Below are 20,175 nucleotides of genomic sequence, written 5' to 3'. Positions count from 1 at the left end.
ATCTCTCTGAAACCGGATCAGTGACCTGTACAGTAAACATGACTGAATATGAAATGCTGCTGATCAAACGATGGATTTAGTGTTAAGTTACACTTTAAAGCCCCAGGCCTCATCTGAACCCCAGCTTGTCACCAGCTGCAGGCAAATTCCAGGATTTCTAGGAGCACATGAACAAAATCAGGGCTTTTTCCTCCTCTTTTTATTTTTTATTGCCTTGATATCAGTAGAGCTCACTAAATATGAGTCACTAAATTCAAAATACAGATACTTTATCACTAGTATGGCTATAATAGATTATCTATGGCTTCTTTTATACTGCTAGTGATTACAGGATTTTCTAGTGCACGAGTTCACCACAGTGCCATGCGCTTCCTACTGCTGTAACAAAGGAATGACTTCACACATGTTGGACTGAAATTAACACTTTTTAAAAAAAAAGGTTTTAAACCAGAAGTCAGAGTAGCTTGTTTCATCTGTTTGGTCAAGGCAGTGGGCAAAGCCTGTCACAGTGATGCATAGAGACGGCAGCACATACTGAACCTCTGCAGGAGAAGAAAATGATAAGCAAAGGCCACAAAGCGAGCTCTATCTGTCGCCAGCGCACAGGAGGCCTGAAGAGGCTATGAAGATGACTTTATGCTCCCAGGTTTATCCATGTTATCATCTGAGTGGACATAATCAAACTGCAAGCACATTTATGATAAATATGCATCAGGAAGAACCAGGAGGTAATCCCATCTGACCCCTTCAGAATCAGATGATTGTTTAATTATGACGTCCACATTTACAGGCCCACTTCAAACTTTATAAGTACCAGAGATGAGAAATTTAACCAAATTAATTCTATACTACAAAATCTGAACTTCACTATCATGTAAATGATCATAGTTTCAATAGTAAACCTGCTCTGGTTGAATGTGTCCGTGGCATACAGGAGAGGAACAGAAACAAGTGTTGGGACAGGTAGCTGCTCAGAACAAGTAATAGCATATGAAGTCAGCTTTTTACCTACATTTACTACTAAATTTGTTACTTTTGATTATCTCCTAGCTTTGGTTTCTTTAGTGTTAAAATCAGGACTTGACAGATGGCTTTGGGATGGCTCATGATTTTCCTTTGGAATAATCTAGTGTTCTTTTTACTCATTTTAATAAAGTTTCGATGGGATCTATTTGCTGCTCAAACACATTTTCTAAAACTTTGGTTAATTTTCAGGCTGTCGATTTAATCTGAGTCTTCTTCAGTGTTTTTGTGTAAGTTACCGCAAAGCGGTCTTCCTCTTTGTAGCTTTCCTGTGTGATATCATCATGCTTGTTGTGATATCATGTCATCATACATGAGACATTTCGTCTTTCATGCATGTGGTAATTGCTTGGCACTGATGCACGATCAAGTGAGAATGAACAGTTGGGGAAGTGTGTGACAGTTATTCACTTCATTCATTTATAAATAAACATGAAGGAACCCAAATTGTTGCTGTATTAGAGGCAAATTTACAAAAACCACTTAGTGTAAAACAAAGCTACTTCACAAGGATCGCCACAGCAGGCAGCTGCACATGCCTGGTTTTATGCACAACCCTCTGACGTAGCCGCTAAAGGAGAAACCCGTGTAGTGTCGCAGAGGAAATAACAGCGACATGAGGTGAAGTCGTAATAACAACATGTGAGGGCTTAGTTGACACAAGCCAGGATATTTGTAGTTCAGCATTTCTCTCAACAGTTTAAATGAAAATCTATTATTAGAGTTTAGCTACTGTAAATTCAGAACTATATTTTGAACCTCCTGTTTTTGATCTGAACATAGCATATTTATCTAGAGGTGATAAAGGTATAGACTCTTCAAGCATCCTGTGTCTGTCTCTATCAGATTTGTTTCAACCTTTCACCAGATCTCCGAAATAAACTACGAGCAGGAGGAGGTGAGAGCAGGCTGGCGGTCCGGGCAAACTTTGGCTCTCTGCAGAGATTATAAAGGGTCACTATCACTTTGTTTGCTCAGTCAGAAACACAAAAAAATGATGCTGCCTGGTTATTTATTTATCTTTGTTGTGCTGTCAGATCAATGACAGCATGAACAGTCAGCGTTTTTAGCCATGGGATCAGTTTGAACATGATGGAGCTGCAGAAACATTTAGAGTCAGCATCAAGACAGGCTGGGAAACTTTCATTGAGCTGGAATCAAGCAAGATTTATGCTCGCACTTTATTTTATGGCACACTAGTAAGACAAGAAAATAAATAATAAATATGAGTATGGACATTGGCAACCATGGATAATCATCCAAGAGTTATGACCTGTATCTGATCAGATAATTATATTACATTTACAAACTTCACAACAACATCCAGGCTGGAAGGGATTTGACATCCATCCACCCACCTACCCATCCATCCATCCATCCATCCATCCATCCATCCAGCCAGCAGACTAAACCTTTTCCTTTAGATCTTCTGGGGGGACAGCAAGGCAAGTCCTAAGCCAGCCAAGCGATTTATTCCCTCCAGCCTGTCCTGGGTCTGCTCCAGGGTCTCCTCTTACTTAGACATTCCTAAAATACCTCAACTAGGATGTGTTGAAGAAGCATCTTGGTCAGATTCCCAAACCACCTCACCTGGCTCCTTTCCATGTGGAGGAGTAATGGCTCTACTCTAAGCTGCTCCTGAATGACTAAACTCCTCGCTGTATCTCTAAGGCAGAGACATGATCCTGAGACTGACATGCTTACACCCTCCTCCCTTTGTGCATGCCTTAAAATTCAATCCAAAGAAGATTTGAACAGAATGGATGACAAATGGAAGCCTTGGCACTCACAGGGAACGATTTGAACTTACTGCCATCTCGTTAAGTCTCATCAGTGCGGCGTAAAATGAAGTGCAACCAAATCTGTAAAGTGCAGAGTCTCGAAATCGACTGATATCACTGTCTGAGCCTCTGCGCTTATTTCTCAAAATATTGAACTATTCGTTTAACCTACTCATTCGTTTTTTTGTAGTTTTTATTTACAATCTCTAAGCTGTCAAAAGGTATCAATCACAGGCCACTGGCAATCACAAGTCTGAAGTCAGACCTTAAAAAGGGATTGAAATTAAATGGTAAAAGGAATGCAATCCTCACAGCTGTAGTTATAATCTGCAAATGTTTCATTTTTATTTTTATTTTTATTCCTATTTATTCTATTTATCCCCTTCGTATATTTTATTTATATTGTCTCTGTATTTATATATATATATATGTGTGTGTGTGTATTATATATATATATGTGTGTGTGTGTATTATATATATATATATATATATATATATATATATATATATATATATATATATATATATATATATATATATATATTCTGTAACTTCTGTCGGTGCTGTGCTTTTTTGGAAATCGAATTTCCCAGAGGAACCCACCCGAGGGATTAATAAAGTTCTATCTAATCTAATCTAATCTAATCTAATCTAATCTAATCTAATCTAATCTAATCTAATCTAATCTTCTGTACTCAATAAAGGACTCATAACTGATCAATTTTAATGATTGACTGATTAACCAATCAACTAACACAACAGCAGACCAAAATATAAAAATATAAAAGTCCTGTCATTGTTCTTGTAAACCCCTACTAATGCATTTTAATGCTTTTTATCTAAAAATATATAAATAAAGTAGCTTGCCATAGGAGGGTTGTGGTTATGATAAACGTGGGTTACCTGCCAGTGTGGACACTAACCTGGACATTCTGGTTGTAATTTACCCCTGCGGTCACGTCAGTTTAATTTTCACCCATGCAAGGCGCAAAAGTCAAAGTCCGCGAACACTTCCTGGTGCTCGGCGGAGAGGCTGAAGGGCTTGGAGGGAGGCGACAGGGTTGGCTGGAGTTGAGTGAACTCGCTGTCGAAGTTGCTGACATCAGTGGGCTCCTTGATCGACGGCAGGAAGGGCGGCGTTACTTTCTTCGCTAGCAGGGCTTCCCAGTCGATGGTCTGCAAAAGAGCCACAAAGTTAAAAAAAAACAGGTTATCCCTGTGAGACTATGCTACCTCCTCAGTTTCAGGCAGTTTTTTCTAATCCTGGCAGTGTATGATGTCATCAAGAAAATAGTTCAAACTTTGTGTTGTCGAGGGTGAGGCAGTAAGAAAAAAATGCTAAAAACAGCTAAAACAACTACTTTGTGAATGGAGTGGCTGCAACAAGGCCCAGTTTGAGATAAATAAGGATTATTTTGAACTGTGAATCATGCAAAGCTACTGTAGCAGAATCAGAGAATAAAAACATGGAGCAGAAAACAACAATAATAGGTTAGCTTTAGTACTTTGACTCATCAATCAATAATTTAGGAGATAGAGGTGCTTATAGAGCTTTGATGTGTCTGCACAGGTTAAGTCACCGTCTAATCAGTACTAATCCGTGCTTCATCACTCATCAGGCTGAATTAGGAGTAGTAGACACTGATTATAACGACTACTCAGCTTGTTTACATATTGTTTAGATGTTTACGTGTCGGAGAGTAGTTCAGTGGAAAGAAAGTAAAGACAAACAGTTGATATGGATCCGATACCTCAAAGAATTTCTCTCCTTTGACCTCGTTTGCGTCCCTCTCTCCAGCTCCGAGCCTTTTTAGTGGATTCTTCTTCAGCAGCTGTGAACAAACACGGATGTTTTCAGGTTTCTGGTTGAAATACATTACTCGCCGTATTTTATACTCAAATTTAAATCAGTAATTACAGGTTCTAGGATTAGGTTCTAAAAAGTGTGTGGTGCATTATGATGTTTTCACCAGAATCTTTCTGAAATATTATTCAGAAGTAAATATGAGTTATGCAAAAAAATAGTTCGATCACCTCATTGCAAAAAGGATCTACATATGAACCTCCTGGAGTAGGGATGGGTACCGGTATCCGGTGCCATAATCTGACATAAACAGTAGTAACCAGACCGAAAAGCAGCACACATTTCGGTGCTTTCTTTCGGTGCTTTTTTTTCCTGAGCTGTCATACACTTTGGATTCTAGCCAATCATTTTACCTTTCCAAGGATAGTAGGCGGGCCCAGGTACGTATGTTCTTTTAGAGCAGAGCTACAGATTAAAAATGCCCAAGGCGAAGCGATCAAAAGTCTGGCTGTACTTCACAGCAAAAGAGGCAAACTCAGCAGCCTGCAACAAGTGCTTTAAGCTGATACTGTGCAAAAGAGGTAACACCTCGAATCTGATGAAACACCTGGCGACGCATAGCGTTTTTTTAAAAGCCGAGAAATGCGCCGTATTTGATAGCTTACTGCGAGACCTCACACCGTGCACATCTACTGCGGGTGTGGTAAATCTCCATTAGTGAGTTAGCGCGGATAGCCCCGTGCGTGGGGCTGGACAGTGCTTATCATTTTGCAGATAAAAAGAGACTGCTAAAAATAAAAACATGAGAGGTTTTTGGACAAAGTTTGTGTTCTCCATTCTTTAAGCACCAGTTCGAGCACCATTTAAGCACCAGCACCGTTTCAAAAGTACCGATTTGGCACCGGTATCGGATAAAACCTAAACGATACCCATCCCTACTCCTGGATGAAGTGAGTTTTCTCTGTGAACTCTAGCTGCCTTTTACAGTCATAAGAGATGTTTTTTACGGGTGATTCTAAACATGCTGTAGGTGCTGATGTGATAATGTGTGTTTATTAGCCTAGATGGGAAAATGGCTATAAAAATAGATGCTGGGGTTTTTGTGGCTCATAGCGCCCTATTTGCACAGCTGGTTGGTTGACATTTAGATAAAGCAATGAGTCTCTATTGCCTTATGGAAGAGTTATCTATGCATATTGTACTTAACATTTCATAAATGGCCAAAATGAATTAAAATCCTGTCACAACTTGATGTGTGACTTATAAAAATAATCGAGAAATGCAGGACGCAAGAGGTCAAATGAAGGCAAATACCTTCTGGATGATGGCGACAGCATTGGGAGGAATGCAGGTTGGATACTGCACGTCGTCATTAACGATGCTGTCAAACACCACCTCCTCATCTTCACCAGGGAACGGAGACTAGCAGGAGGGCGGAAAGATGCTGAGTTAGGCTTAACTGAGATGAACTGTGGAACTTTGCATTGATCACTATGATATTAAAAGCTTTCAGCAAAAGCTGAACTGAATATGAGGTTATATATGAATAACCTCTCCAACAAGCATTTCGTAGATGAGGACGCCCATCCCCCACCAATCCACTGCTCGCGTATAGTTGTCGTCTGTCAGGACTTCAGGAGCAAGAAACTCAGGAGTCCCACAGAAAGTTGAGGTCCGATCGCCGTGTCCCATCCCTGCCGATACATCACACACTTCAGTCCTCTCAGATGGAAGTATGGAGAGTTTAAATCGTAAAACTGATTCTGTTTGGGTAGTAGTATAAAAGGTAAGAATGTGGCTACTGCTACTTGTGCTGAGCCAGAAATTAGAGTACAGACAGGTGTGCTGAATGGATTCACCTTCTTTACAAAGTCCGAAGTCTGTGATTTTCACAAATCCATCTGCATCCATTAACAGGTTGTCCAGCTTCAGATCTCTGTGTAAAACACAGAGTACACAAACTGAAGGGTGCCAAATGTTTTCTTGTAACGTGAGATCACTTTGGCACTTATCACCTACCGATAGATGATTTTATTCAGATGCAGGAACTCTAAACCAAGCAGGACACATGCTGAGTAAAACCTGTACATGATAGCAACAACAGATCAGAGATGTTGGATAACAACACCTTAAAAAATACATTGATTTGATTTGTTTTCTTTGTCAGGGAAAGAAAACAAATCAATATTTGGAAATCCCTCAGGCAGTATGTTTACTCTTTTTATGCACACCTGGTCTGAGCCTCGTTAAACACATCATTGTGGATGTGGATCATGAGGTCACCGCCGGGTAAATACTCCATGACGAAGCAGACGTGGTCGCTGGTCTGGAAGCAGCCGTGGAGGTTGACGAGGAACGGGTGCCTGGACGCGTTGATCATCTCAAAGATCCTCTTCTCGCTCATAAGACTGCAGAAAAAAATACATCACTCAACTATTATCCTCAGAGCTGCAAAGAGTGAGTTTTTCTTGTCAAGCTCAGTAATAACGTCCATGGCTGCAGTTCCACTAATGACCACTTGGGGCTGGCTCCAAAAGGAAGTCAATTCCCCTTGACTCCAGTGTTTAAATGTCCAACTTTACAGCATTAAAAAGCACGATTAGAAACTAGATACAAAAACAGTTTGGGCCTTTATCTATAGGCCATAACAGACACTGAGTGAAGGCAAAACTCAAACGCATCCCATTGATCTATAATCTGAGCTTTCTTATTGATAATCACGTAACGTGCACCTGCATGCAGATTTAAAGCATTCTTGTCTTTCCTTCCACTCACCTGTCCACTTCATCACGAGTCACAATGTCTCTTTTCTTCAAAGCTTTGACAGCATACAATTTTCCGGTCTTCTTAAACTCTGCCAGCAGGACCTGGAAAACATTCACAGCAAATCTAACCCTGATCAGCTGAGGACAAACAAGAGAAGACGCTTGGCTCAGTCACAGTGTTTTACAGAAAAGCTTCAAACTGTTACCTTCCCAAAGTGTCCTCTGCCAAGAACTGAGATATACTTAAAATCTTCCACCTGCATCCTTTTGGGAAAAAAAGAACAAAAATAGAAAACAAGGATGGTGCTTAATTCCTAATTTTTAGAAGAGGACGTGGAGTGAAGTGTGTGAAGACGTGTGTGTGTGTGTGTGTGTGTGTGTGTACTTTAGAGCAGATACAGGCTGATCTTCGCTTTCTTCTACGGAGGACTGCAAATAAAAATTCAATGGCAAATTAGAGCTCAATAAGAACATGTTTAGATCTTCTAAAAGCTGCTGTTTAAACCTGTGATATCAGCAGAAAAATTTATGTTTTTGGCCGTTATCACATCACAAAGCTGCCAGTGTGGCTTTAGATCCTTACTCTTAGTGCTTATAATCTGTTACTGGATACGGTTTCACTCTTCTAAAGCTAATTTGTCTCTCGCTACATATATAAATGTGTAAACTCTGAATGCACTGGCATGTCAACTATTGCTAATGACTTACCAGTTTTTCTTGCAGTGTGGGCACAGATGATGTTCGGTGCACTGCACTGATGATGCCAGCTGTGTTTTCTTCCTGGTCGAGGATGTTGGGAGAGGGCTGATCCTCAGTGATGCTCAGTCTGATTACTGGAGCTTCGCTGCAGCCCCACAGAGACAAGTGTTGAAAAATGTAGTGAGATAGTAGACAGTCAAAAAATACTAAGAGAGGCCAGGACCTGGAGGCAAACTACTGACATTATCATTGGAAAAGTTTTATCTCCTCACAGTACTATATACATAAAAATAAAAAAAATCAAGCTAAAATACACAATAAGAACTATCTATCACAATGTGAGATGAACTTATGATTAGTTCATACCTTGGCAGTGAAGTGGTAGTTTGAGGCTCCTTTTCAGTTGCATGGGGGGCATTGTTGGCCACCAGGTCAGGGGTCGCAGAGAAAGATGAGCTGAATGTGGTGAAGGAGCTGTAGCGAGGGAGGATGCTCATCATCAGATGACCCCAAGTGGCAAAGTTCATGTTCATCTGGGCTGCTCTGAGAAAGTTCTTCCCTGACAAAGAAAACAAATCAAATCATCATTTCACTGCAGAAACACAAATTCAGTCTGAATAAATCTGTTTGGGGGCTTTTGTGTTTGTACCTCTCTCTTTAGTGAAGATGCACCGCTGACGTCTCAGCTTTGGCTGCCGTTCGAGCACAGTGTCAATAAATCGAAGCTGTAAAATACAAATCAAACAGATTTCTTTTAACTTTTGAGAAATTAACTGCATTTCTATTCAACTGGGATGAAGAAGCATGGCTAATATTGCACCTTATTGGCTGTGATAGTTGGCACTATCTGATTAATGTGTGGATTAATTTGAGACAGAAAAAAGGCAAAGTGTCACAGTGAAAGGCTCAAAGCTGTGAGTGTGGTGCCAAAGCTCACCCAATGTTAGATTTCTGTTCCTCGATAAGACTCTACTTTGTTGAATCAGAACATAATGTGGAGCATATTAGATTTCCTACAACCACACTGAAATCTGTCAACATGCAGCTCTTTATGGGACTCTGAAGTGTGTTGGATTAATGTGAGAATGTTAAAATGAAATAATATTGACTTTAAACAGCTCATTGAACACTTTTAAAGCACGTTTGCATCTGATTTTCCCTCCTCTCAGGGCTGGATGACTAACAAAAGACTGAGCAGATTAAGTTTGCCACTTACCACTTGCCACCACATCTAAAAACCTCCTTTTATAACCCTTCCAGAACAAGAGAAAAGGTTTGGAGATGCACAGTATTCTTTCAGTCTGGTTTCAGAGAGTTACACTCCACTAAAGAGCTCTCATTAAAGTCTCCAATGACCTTTTGATGGCTGCAGATAAGAATGACTGTTCCAAGTCTTTGCTTTCATCAGCCTTTGAAACCGCTGATCATCAGCTTTTGATCCACAGGTCAAACAGCATGGCAGTGATTTTGGTTTACCTCACTGGTTTACTGATTTTTGGGTTCGGTGGGTGAGTTTTGGTCTGATTTTGCTTCTTTATCATTCAGTTTTCTTGGTTAAGTTCTCTTTTATATTCACTGTATATCCTCATTAGGTCATATTATCAGCAGTTTTGAAATAGTTTCTTATCATTTTTATGCCAAGATCATTCGACTGTACTTCTCTTTGAAACCTCACGAACTGGATATCCAGCTCAATCGACTGTCTTAATGCAATCAGGGTGCAAGGCTAGGTGACAAATAATTGCTCCTGAGAACATCAGTGCTCAAGCAGCTAGTGGGGTCCCTGTCATTCACAGTAAACTCTAACATGTGGAACCGTGGGATCATTTTTGATCAGTCCTTGATGTTTGATGCTCACAAAAAGTCTCTGACCCACTCTTGTTTTTTCCAGTTAGTAAATCTTGTTAAACTTTAGTCTGAAAAAGTGATTTGGAGATGCTTGTTCATGCCTTCATCTCCTCTCACTTGGATTATTGTAATCCACTGTTTTTTCATCTGTTAATCGCCTCCAGTCTTTTTGCATTGACTTCCTGTCAGGTTTAGTGTTTAGTTTAAAATCTTAAAATCTCCTGCCTTTCTGGATGTGACCTGTAGGAACTTGGTTTGATGCTGAGGCTAACTTTAGTGGATGACTTATCAGGCTTAATGTCGGCATTTACTACAACTTTTTCTGGTGTATATCTAGTATAATATGATTAAGCCGATTGCTCTCTTTATGCTGTATGTGTGCATCTATGTTTTGTTGTTCTTTGCCACTGCACCGTACACAAGGCAGGTGGTTGTATGTACCTTAGTGTAGAGGAGGCCCTGTGGCTCTAAAGTTATCCCCTGGTTGATGATTGGGTTTTCCATCATCTCCTCCAGTCGCAGGAACTTGACTGCACACATCGCCCTCTGGTCCCGCCAGAAGACACCGACCTCCAGCTCCCGGGACTGCCAGCAGAGCGAGGACCAGCAGAGAAAACACAGACTGAAGGTTTGAGCGGGAAGTGAGCACCACCATGACTGAAATGGTAGTAGCAACATGTTGTGATTCATTTCTGTTGCAATTGAGAATCTTTAGAAGAGGTTCAATCATGTTTGTGATCACTGACTCATTGTTGTGAGGCTGTTTTTATCAGATTAAAGGAAGCCTGTGAGTATTTGCTGGAGTCTTTAAAGTTTCACTGTGGATTGGTGAGAGGAGTAAAGTTACTTATTATATTTCAGTTTAACTGAGTGTTTCTAATTAATAGAGCCAAAGGTTGTTTGCAGCTGTTAGTGAATAAATCGTTGATGTTTTTAAAAATCAAAATGTCAAACAATATCTTCAGCAAAGTTAATTGTTCTTTGCTAATTTCAGGATGTTCTTCTTTTTCTTACTGTACTGCAAATTGGAAACCAAGTTCTTGAAACAAACAAGCATCTACAGTACTAAGCATGTCTTTAGCTCAGGCTGTGATGAACTAATACCTGCAGGTAGAGGGCGACCCCTGCTGCTCTCAGACTGAACTGCAACAACAATTTAGTCTATGGCGCAAGAATGTTCACTGCTGGAGTAATGGGTAGGAGGGTTCGGTTCATCATGATGCACAACAGCACCCACGATACACTAGAATTTAATGGCTTCCTGCCAGTGAAACATGGAGTAGGGCTCAGCAGATGAGGAAAAAACTCATTTTACTAGTCACTTTAACTTCATGGAAAAAGTGGCAAAAACAAGGAAAGACATGAAGGAACATAACAAAGGCTGTAATAAAAAAAAGAAAGAAAGAATGAAATAGCTTATAGAGTGAAAAGATGAGTGAAAAAAGTGGAAAAACTCCATTATAACCCTAAAGACTGCAATTATAGCTCTTAATCTTTATTTATATCATGATTTTTATACATTAAAAATGTTGTCACAGCAAAGTAATGTTCAGAATTTATCTGTGGTTATTACCTGCAGTTGTAGGTTCAGATTATCATGTGAAATGGAAAACACATTAATGATGGCTCAGTGTATCCTCTGCTATAATAAATGAAGCACTGAAGCACCTTTCCTGCATATTTAAGAAGCTACAAGCAGCTCTTATTATGGCTGCAGATACGTCAGGGTCGCTTTACTCACTGCCCACAAAACTGTATTCATCTACAAGATTTTAATACAAGACCTTCATCAGGCAATCAGCTACTTTATTTTAAAGGTCATATCTATACATGTGTAGATTGTAGATTTTAACTGTAATTGTTAAGCATTTATTGAATAACTATTATATTAGATATAATTTTCATGGTGCTGGACTTGTGATGGTTTTTGGAATTTTATTAATTATTTTCAGACCCCTTTGTTCTCGTTCTTCATGGTTATTTGGTGATATTTTAATCTCTTAAGCTGGGATTCGTGGCTTATATGGTTGAGGCAAAATGAGGCGCTCGCTGAGAGTAAAATCTCAGAGCAGCACAGAAGTGTAAAGAAGCATCCAAGGGTGGAGTGAAACAATAATTCAATACGGTAACTCGACTCCATCACTGGCTCTGCGTTATTTAAGGTTGCAACCACATCAGATTTTCTCTTTCTTCCTCATGGCAAAAGAATTGCACTCAAAATAAGAGGATGTGCAGAGCATCTCTATCCATAACTGCAGAAAAGATCGCACTGACTGAGTTGTCAATGTGTGCTAAGGCTGAAAGTGCCAATCAAAAGCTCACCAGGAACACATCAGTCCCACACTGACATGCAAAACCATCAGCCGACGTCTTATAAGCATTCAGATGGTTATGTTTATAGTAAAGCATCCAGCCAAAGTATTGTAAGACTTCATTCACACTCACCGAATTTAAACTACAACAATGCATAAAAGCTTAATCTATTTGTTTTAACTGGACTTTTTGACTGACCTGCTCTCTGAGATGTATTTTCACCATTTAGCTGCATCTATTTTTTTATTCCCCCTCTCTCATCTCCACTTTTCATTTGACCATCCATTACGCTGGAAGTCGCCTAATGTGCTGTGCAGAGAAGCACTTACCTACTGCAGCCGTGCCGGGTGAAAAACAGAGAGGGCTGGGCTGGGCGAGGGCACACAGTGTAAGGTGAATCTGACGAGATCCTTCTACTCCTGACTTTGTCTATTTTGTCCCAGTTCTTCTGAACTAAACTCAAAATAGTCAAGAAGTGTGCTTCAATTAATTGTGTTCTTTCCAAAGGAACTCGTTAAGACCTTGGGGCTGTGTTTTGGTTTTATGTTGTTTCTCCCAGTTCATATGTCCCTGAGAGGAGCCTCTTCATACTGTCATGGTCTTTGGCTTTGTGTTGTTTTGGGGTTTTGAATTCTTAATTAACATATTTGGGTTTCTGTTTTGGGGTTTATAGACTGGACTTTAGATTTCTGTGTTTGTTGTTTATTATCTTTATTCAGTCTTTGGTTCCAGTTTTATACTTTAAGGTTTTCATGGTAATAGCTTTCTGTTTTGTGTGTTTTGGCTCCTCTTTAACTTTCATGTTCTTACAGTGACTTTGGGTGTTTCTGGTTTCTTTTATTGTTATTCGTTTCTTCTTAGTCTTCTTGTTTCCACCCTCTTCTCTTTAGTCCAGCTTTCTTTATCATTGTCCATCTGTTCCCCCCGAATTAGTCCATTCATGTTTAGTCTTTGTTTGTTTCAGAAATGGTTGGTTGTTCCTTTCCTGTTTTATTTTGATAGATGTCTGTCTGTCTCATTGTCCTCACCTGTGTCTGATCCTAATCAGCACTCTGTGTATCTGTGTATCTTCCCTCTTTTGATGTGCCTGCCCTTTGCTGACCTCTTTGCTTTTGTGGATTTTGTTCTCATTTGGACTTCATTTCATTGGCCATCAAAGCATGCTATTTGTTGGGGCTTTCTGACTTCTGCCTCCTACATGTGGGTTCTTATTCCTGCTCATTGCGATACATGTGTGTAGTCTGATTACTCTCTGACCTGCACAGCGCCCTTGTACAGTCTATATGGTTGGGTGCTTGCTATATTGTTCTTGTCAGCACATGAAGTGTTACTACAGCATGTACTAAGCTGCTGATGCTGTTTTTATCTGCATCAATGTCACACAGACAAAGGTCATAACAAGAAGAACAGATTGTAATGGATCTTGTTTCCTTGAAGTGTGCTGCACAGCAACTGAACAGTATTCAAACAGCGCCTCATTTCTGTAATTAGAAACAGGATGATTGGGAGGGAAGTAAATGGGCAGGAAGGCCAGTTTGAACGTGGGCGGTGTGGATTAGAGCGAACATGAAAAATGACTCACAAATGCTGAAAGCTGGCTCGCCGTCGCAGCGGTTTAAATCATGGGGAAAACGAGAGGAAAATATGTGCTACTCTGTTTTTCTGCAGTTTAACTTCCCACTATAACTGATATGATCAAAAAGTTTAGTAAAAGCTGCCAAACATGAGCGTGCCCTGACATGATGTTCCAGAAACTCGGAGCTAATTAATGCTGCGACTGGTAGCCCTGAGATTTTTGATTGCAGAAATGCTGATCAGAGTTAGTTCAATCAACTCTGAGTATCGTCACCCTGAGTTAAGGCCATGAGTAATGAAAGAAAGCCCTCATTAGTGGAGCTCGGGTAACTTAATTCACCACGGCAGCAAGTATTTAAAGGGTAGGGCCTTTTATTTTTTCTGCGTCGTCCAGTCATTATTTACCCAAATTTTCATTAACAGATGAAGCCGAGGGGTGTACTACGGAGTGAGACTGGTGGGTTAGGGAGCAACGATGAGTTTAAAGTCAGTTTTACAAGGGTGGCCGCGGTAAGTTATGCTTCTTTCAGTTTAAAATTGGAAGCGTCTCCTCTTAACTCATTCTTGTATTTACAGCATGTTTGAGCGATGATTGATCTAAGAGCGATCCCTTTTTGCAGAAGACAAGTCATGTGAAACATGAAATGCCCCCTTTTAGCCTGAAGCAGAATCCTGGTTTGACACAGACCGTTCATAACCCATGTTCAACTGGGGTTTTTCGTTTTGTCGAGCCAGCTAACACAAAGAAAGCCTGTTTTTACAGAATTCACTTCTTAATATATACCACTGGAATTTGAGCAGATTTTACATTTCATTTGTAAATCAAATTATTCAGCTGTAGCCTGACAGTAAAGACGTGTAGATCACACAGATTACATGGTAACTGAGTCAGAGTTTACGTTAATTCTCTTTCTGGAACAGAAAACCTAGAGTTTCCCTGATCTCAGGATTAATAAACTCTTTTCACTAAACCTGCTTCTGGAACAAAGCCCAGGTTTCTGACAGTCCCCTGGTGCTTAAACTCCAGTTGCTTTAATTCATGCCAACCTGTTGTTTCAGTTTCCTTGGTTCAAAATCTGATTCTGATTGAATTTTTTTGTTTTACTGGTGCAGGCTTCTTTTAAACCATCCTCACTGCTTTCGTCTCCACAGCTTGAGGTAAATATGTTTGATTGTGTGACGTGGCAGACTGCAGATGGTGAGAAACATGATTCTGATTCACTAACATGAGCTCTGTGGTCAGAACAAAAATGACTAGTGAACATGTTTCATGAATCTGATGGTAATTTTGAATGTGCACTTTGTGTTTAGTGTATTAACATTTCACTGAATGAGACCCATTATGACAAAAGAGATGAGCAACAGTCTGATAAATTGACATAATTTATGCTAGGAAATAAAAATGGACTATTACTTTGTTGTTTTCCCACTCCTCAGTTAACGTGGTTAACTAAGTATCTGATGGTGTGTAGGGACTCACCCGCTCTAGCTGGATGTAGAACGTCTGGTCCCAGCTCAGCCTGCTGACGGATGCCCAGCGCGTCCGGCCGACCACTCTGCCGTCCAGCCTGAGCACACCACTGATCTCTGCGGTGAGACAAACATTTACGTTTTACTGGCTGTGTCCTGAACAGGCTTGATTTTTACAGCAGTGAAGATTTACATGAATGTTCATTTTATTTACTAGGTGCTTTTAATTTGTAAATCCAACATAATTCTAATAATTCTGACAACTTTGTCTAACTAATCAGGGGCTTTTATACTGAAAATATGACACTAAATCATCCTGATAAATTTTGTATTACTAACTGAAGTCTTAAATTTTGAAAATCCAACATTCAACCTGAGAGCTTTCTATAAAAGGTTTTTATTTTCAGAAACTGGGGTTAGTCTGCTGGACCCACCAAAGCAGTAGAATATGGATGAATGAGTAATAAACAATAAATTAATGTGTACCCCTGCACGCAACTTTTTCTAGATATTATTTTTTGTACCTTTACATTGAAGGTTCAAGGCTGGTTTTGAGCAGCTGCAACGCATAAAGGTGCTTTGTACCTTAATGAATAAGAAACACCTGTCAATGGTCCAGCAGCACTACCTTAGAGGGTACCTCCCAGTAATTATCCACCGTACTCTTAATGGTACAAAAGTACTTTTCTGAGAGTATCATGTGAATCTGACTGGAGCCAGACGGTTCGCCTTCCAAAAGATCAAGCTTATGAAATCATGCTGGTTTATTTATCTTCTATTTTAGGAAAATAACAACTAAATGTCAGGGCATTTAACAAAGGACCTTTCAACATCCTTGACAGAGGATATGATATAATTTAAAGTAATAAGCTCACTTATTGTAATAGATTACCTTTAAAAGCACTCCATACTTCACAAAAAAGTAGGTTAACCCATTGAGCACGGCACCAGATTTCAGTGTTCGGCTGTGACACTGTGGCACTCTCATACTGATGTAAATGTCTTTTTAAAACAGAGACCGGGAGTCACACTATTCATGCAGCTAAATGTAATCTCACGTGAGCTGGAATTAATAAAGCTGTTTAATAATCTTTCTTTTATTGTGCAGAGTATGCTCTAAAGTGTTTGCATTTACTGAATCCATTTAGAAAACACTGTAAAAGTGACCAGATTGTCAAACCTTCTGCTTGCAAGAGACAGCCAATCAGAAGAAAGTTGGCTTGTTGGAGAAGTTAGGATGTTGTTTGAGCTTGTTTGAGTCAGAAGATGACCTGAAGTGCTGCACAAAGGCTCAGTGTAAGTTAAATAAAAATTATTTTGAATTGTTAATGATGCAAAGCTATCCTAGTAGAGTGCAAAAGCAAAAATGTGGCACTATAAATGAACATAAAAACGTCAATTTAATTATTTCCTTGTTCCAACTAAGATGAAATCACTCGTGTCCAAGGAAACATTTTAAAAATGCAAAATGTCTGCTTACCTGGAGGTCCGTCTGGTTTGTGAGCAGCTGGTGTCTCTGCAGGGTTTGGATGGTCTTCTTGCTCTGAATCTCCCAGAGGTTTCAGTAAATCCTCACATCCAAGAAGCCGGACTTCAAGTTTGCCTAAAGACATTTTTAAAAAACAAAACAAACTTTAAGATTCTAAAAACATCCTGAAATGATCACTAAACGATTATATTCTCACAAAATACTTAATCACTACATTATGTAACAATGCCTCCCCTTCCCAAGTCCTTAGTAATGAATTGCATTTAAGACCAAAATGAATGGAGCCTTTTAAAATAAAACCTTTTCTTTTTCTGCATGAATAAATCTCTCATGCTTCTAATCAGCGCTGTCTGGAGCTGCTCGCTGAGCATTCACATCCTCATTTTCTCCCTTTCTCCGTACTGCTAACAGCTGTGAAGCACAAAATCACCCCGAGTGAGACCCGATCTGAATGCTCGCCGCATACAGAGCAACTCCAGGATTTGTCTCCTCGTTACATCATCATCATGAGGCTTTTTTTTGCCTTTTTAGTCTCCAGCAGGGAGAGATGGGCTTACAAGTGAACTGTCCAAAACCAGCAGATTACATGTCTGATTATCCACTGCCAGAGGTCAGCGTATGGTTAGCCATGTTCCAACACTGGGCAGGAATGGTGCCGCTAGAAAGAGCTGTGTGTTAGAGAGGAAAAAAACAAAGCTTTCTTTGAGATGTAGGTGTTTGATTTTTAAAGGTTCCTGGGAATAACTACTTAAAAATAGTGTTTAATTAGTAGACTTGCAATTAGTTAAATCCAGTTATCTTCCGGTCTTCTGAATGTACTAACACATAAAATGTGTCTATAATTAAACATATGATTCTGTAATAAGTGAATGATTTGTGTTTAAAGAGAGCCGTTCCTTCATGAAATTCACTTTCCTCTGTAAGCTTGTTTGTTAGTTTCTTCCAGGAGCAGGAGGTTATTATGGAGCTAAAGAAAATAAAACGAGAAGCTGAATAATCCCTTAAAACGTGAAAATCAGGTCTGTCTCATAATCTCCAAATGACTGAGTGGGTTCATTTATGCACGCATTTTGTTTTTAACATTCTTTTATTGTAATTTTCCACTTCTGATCACCACATTATGTTTAGTAGTGAACCATGGCCAACAGACTATAATAAAGATTAAAAACAACCTGATTATGATAAATTCGATAAGAGCAGAATGACCAGATTGGAGCAACGTTTCCTGGTCTGCTGTATGAGTAGATGGTGGGATCAGAATCTGACATAAACAAGAATTGTATTGATGGTTTAGGCTGCTGGTGATGTGACGTGTATGATAGTCAATCTTAAAGTAGTCATGGAGAGAGATTTCAATTTCAGGTATTTAAACCATCATTAATAATGACAGGCTCCTCCTCCTTTCAGCTGCTCCTTTTAGGGGTCGCAATTTAGATCATCTGTCTACATCTCAGCCTCTCGCTGGCATCCCCTCTGTCAAACCTCTACATGTCATCCTTTATTACATCAGGTGCCTGGAAGCTCCACATTCAACATCCATTGCCCAGTTTATCCTCCAGTTTATCCTCTCAGTCCCGCCTCTAACTTTGTCTCCAAACCGCTCATCCTCAGCAGTCTCTCTGATGTCATTATTTCTAATCCGGTCTATCCTGGTCATTCCCAATAAAAAACCTCGATATCTTCACCTCTGCCACCTCCAGCTCTGCTTTGTGTCTTTTTCTCAGTGCCACCATCTCTAAACCATACATCAGAGCAGGTCTCACTACCATCTTATAAACCTTCCCTCTCACGCTCGCTTCTATCCTGCCACAAACCCACCTGACACACGTCTTCACTCACTCCACCCTGCCGACACACTCTCCTTCCCCCCTCTCATGCACTGTCCATTTTAGCTTTAGATAATGCTGACAGGCTAATTCATACTTAATGCACTGTGCAACCTTCACTAAAAACTGTGTTATGTATATTCTTACAGATTTTTGGGGTCAAATTATTGAAACATTTGACCCATGACTATACCTATATCTGAGGTATGATCTAGTAAATTAATTTGCAAACAGAGCTGTCTCTAAAAGTACACTTTTAAATGTAGGTACTGCTCAGAAAAAGCATAGTTTGTGCTGGTACCGGTTAAGGAGGCAGGTCTGATGGAGAAGACGGATGGCGAGGTGGAAAGGGGACACCCAGTTGTGGGGTTTTGGGTAGAAGGAGGTCCCCCTCCTGCAGGCTGCTGTAGAGGCTCCTGTTTCTTTTCCTTCAGGCATTTCTCCAGGGAAAGCTGCAGAAGACCCAGTTTCTGGGAGGATTCCTGCACCCGAGCCTGAGCCTGCAAAGAAGATAAAGACTATATTGTTGTTTGGGCCTTTTAAATATAGGCTGTTTAGTATTTTTGGATATTGTTTGTGCTGCTTTACTTCCAACATAAATATATTTTTCAGACTTTATATTTTATATTTTTATTTATTTTGCTTTATTTTGTGTTTTTATTATATTAGCTAATCAGTGAAAGTGATGCTCAGAACACAACTAAACACAAACCAGAGCAAACATGAAAGTTAATATTTAACATTTCCAGCCCCATGTTTTTTCTTACCCTATACTATAATAGTCTTGCATGAATCACACTTCAAAATCATCTTTCTTTATCTGATACTGGACCTTGGTGCCGCCCCTCAGTTCATCCTCTATCTGAAAAAGCAGTTTTAGCTGCACAGTACAGCCAGTCTCAATTTTTTTCTTTCTTTCTTTCTTTTTTTTTTTTTTTAGAAAATTCTTCAGATTTTTTAGACATGCCTTAAAACAAACTCCTTTCTCCTCTGACGTACTTTAAAATAAATGTGACTGAGAGTCCTACCTCAGCCAGGGCCTTCCGGTCCAACGATGAGATCCCTTCAAGCTCCTTCACCACATCTTTGGCCAGCACCAATGCATCTGACTCCCTCTGCACATAGTGCTGCAACTCTACCAAGCGAGCATCCACGAGACTCGCAGTGAGGGGAGATATCCCTGAGAGGGAAGAGAAAGAGAGAGTCTTGATACCTGCTATCAGTATTCCTAAATAAGAAGTAAACCCTTTTGTCTTAAATGTCACTGAGTTAAAAACACTACATTTTCTATGTGTCTGGCATTCAGCTGACACTTTTTTGAAATGTAGAAAAGCTCTAAAAGGAAGGATTAAAACATCGCAGCTAGGGAAGACCCTTCAAATGTTGCTATGTTGATACAAGAAGAAGAACACTGCATACTAAATAAACCCAGAAGTGAAAGAATCCTGTTTTCTCTTGCTGCTTGTTTTTTTGGGGTGGGGGTTTAAACGTAATTCTTAAAATTAATCAAAACCAGTGACTGACAAGAGCTGCAGAGTAATTACACTTGTGTTCTATTCAATTGATTTTATTTTGTTTTGAA

The 20,175-nt window shown here is 39.8% G+C and overlaps 1 protein-coding gene and 1 long non-coding RNA gene across 3 annotated transcripts in view; one reads left to right on the top strand and one right to left on the bottom strand.

Moving 5' to 3' along the window:
* Positions 1 to 3,353: 3,353 nt before the first annotated feature.
* LOC113032969 (serine/threonine-protein kinase N2-like) overlaps positions 3,354 to 20,175 on the bottom strand; it is a 21,217-nt gene continuing 4,395 nt past the window's right edge. For both annotated transcript variants that reach the window (XM_026186168.2, XM_080287443.1), the window contains 18 exons: positions 19,622 to 19,773; positions 18,895 to 19,093; positions 16,759 to 16,881; positions 15,289 to 15,395; positions 10,362 to 10,505; positions 8,722 to 8,797; positions 8,439 to 8,631; positions 8,082 to 8,217; positions 7,759 to 7,802; positions 7,580 to 7,637; positions 7,384 to 7,475; positions 6,840 to 7,016; positions 6,628 to 6,690; positions 6,468 to 6,544; positions 6,160 to 6,302; positions 5,923 to 6,030; positions 4,556 to 4,636; positions 3,354 to 3,980 (listed from right to left, as the gene is read on the bottom strand). In XM_026186168.2, coding sequence (XP_026041953.1) covers positions 3,777 to 3,980; positions 4,556 to 4,636; positions 5,923 to 6,030; positions 6,160 to 6,302; positions 6,468 to 6,544; positions 6,628 to 6,690; positions 6,840 to 7,016; positions 7,384 to 7,475; positions 7,580 to 7,637; positions 7,759 to 7,802; positions 8,082 to 8,217; positions 8,439 to 8,631; positions 8,722 to 8,797; positions 10,362 to 10,505; positions 15,289 to 15,395; positions 16,759 to 16,881; positions 18,895 to 19,093; positions 19,622 to 19,773 — 2,177 coding nt within the window. In that variant the 3' untranslated portion in view covers positions 3,354 to 3,776. The remainder of the gene's footprint in view (positions 3,981 to 4,555; positions 4,637 to 5,922; positions 6,031 to 6,159; positions 6,303 to 6,467; positions 6,545 to 6,627; positions 6,691 to 6,839; positions 7,017 to 7,383; positions 7,476 to 7,579; positions 7,638 to 7,758; positions 7,803 to 8,081; positions 8,218 to 8,438; positions 8,632 to 8,721; positions 8,798 to 10,361; positions 10,506 to 15,288; positions 15,396 to 16,758; positions 16,882 to 18,894; positions 19,094 to 19,621; positions 19,774 to 20,175) is intronic.
* Positions 13,970 to 18,466, top strand: LOC145419403 (uncharacterized). The gene is made up of 4 exons (XR_013900780.1): positions 13,970 to 14,318; positions 14,922 to 14,966; positions 15,281 to 15,400; positions 17,179 to 18,466. It is a non-coding gene; the product is annotated as an uncharacterized LOC145419403 (long non-coding RNA).

The sequence above is a fragment of the Astatotilapia calliptera genome, chromosome 12 (assembly GCF_964374335.1).
Source record: "Astatotilapia calliptera chromosome 12, fAstCal68.1, whole genome shotgun sequence".
Lineage (NCBI taxonomy): Eukaryota > Metazoa > Chordata > Actinopteri > Cichliformes > Cichlidae > Astatotilapia > Astatotilapia calliptera.
The sequence above is the reverse complement of the archived record's forward strand: the minus strand, read 5'-3'. Positions and strand labels throughout refer to the sequence as shown.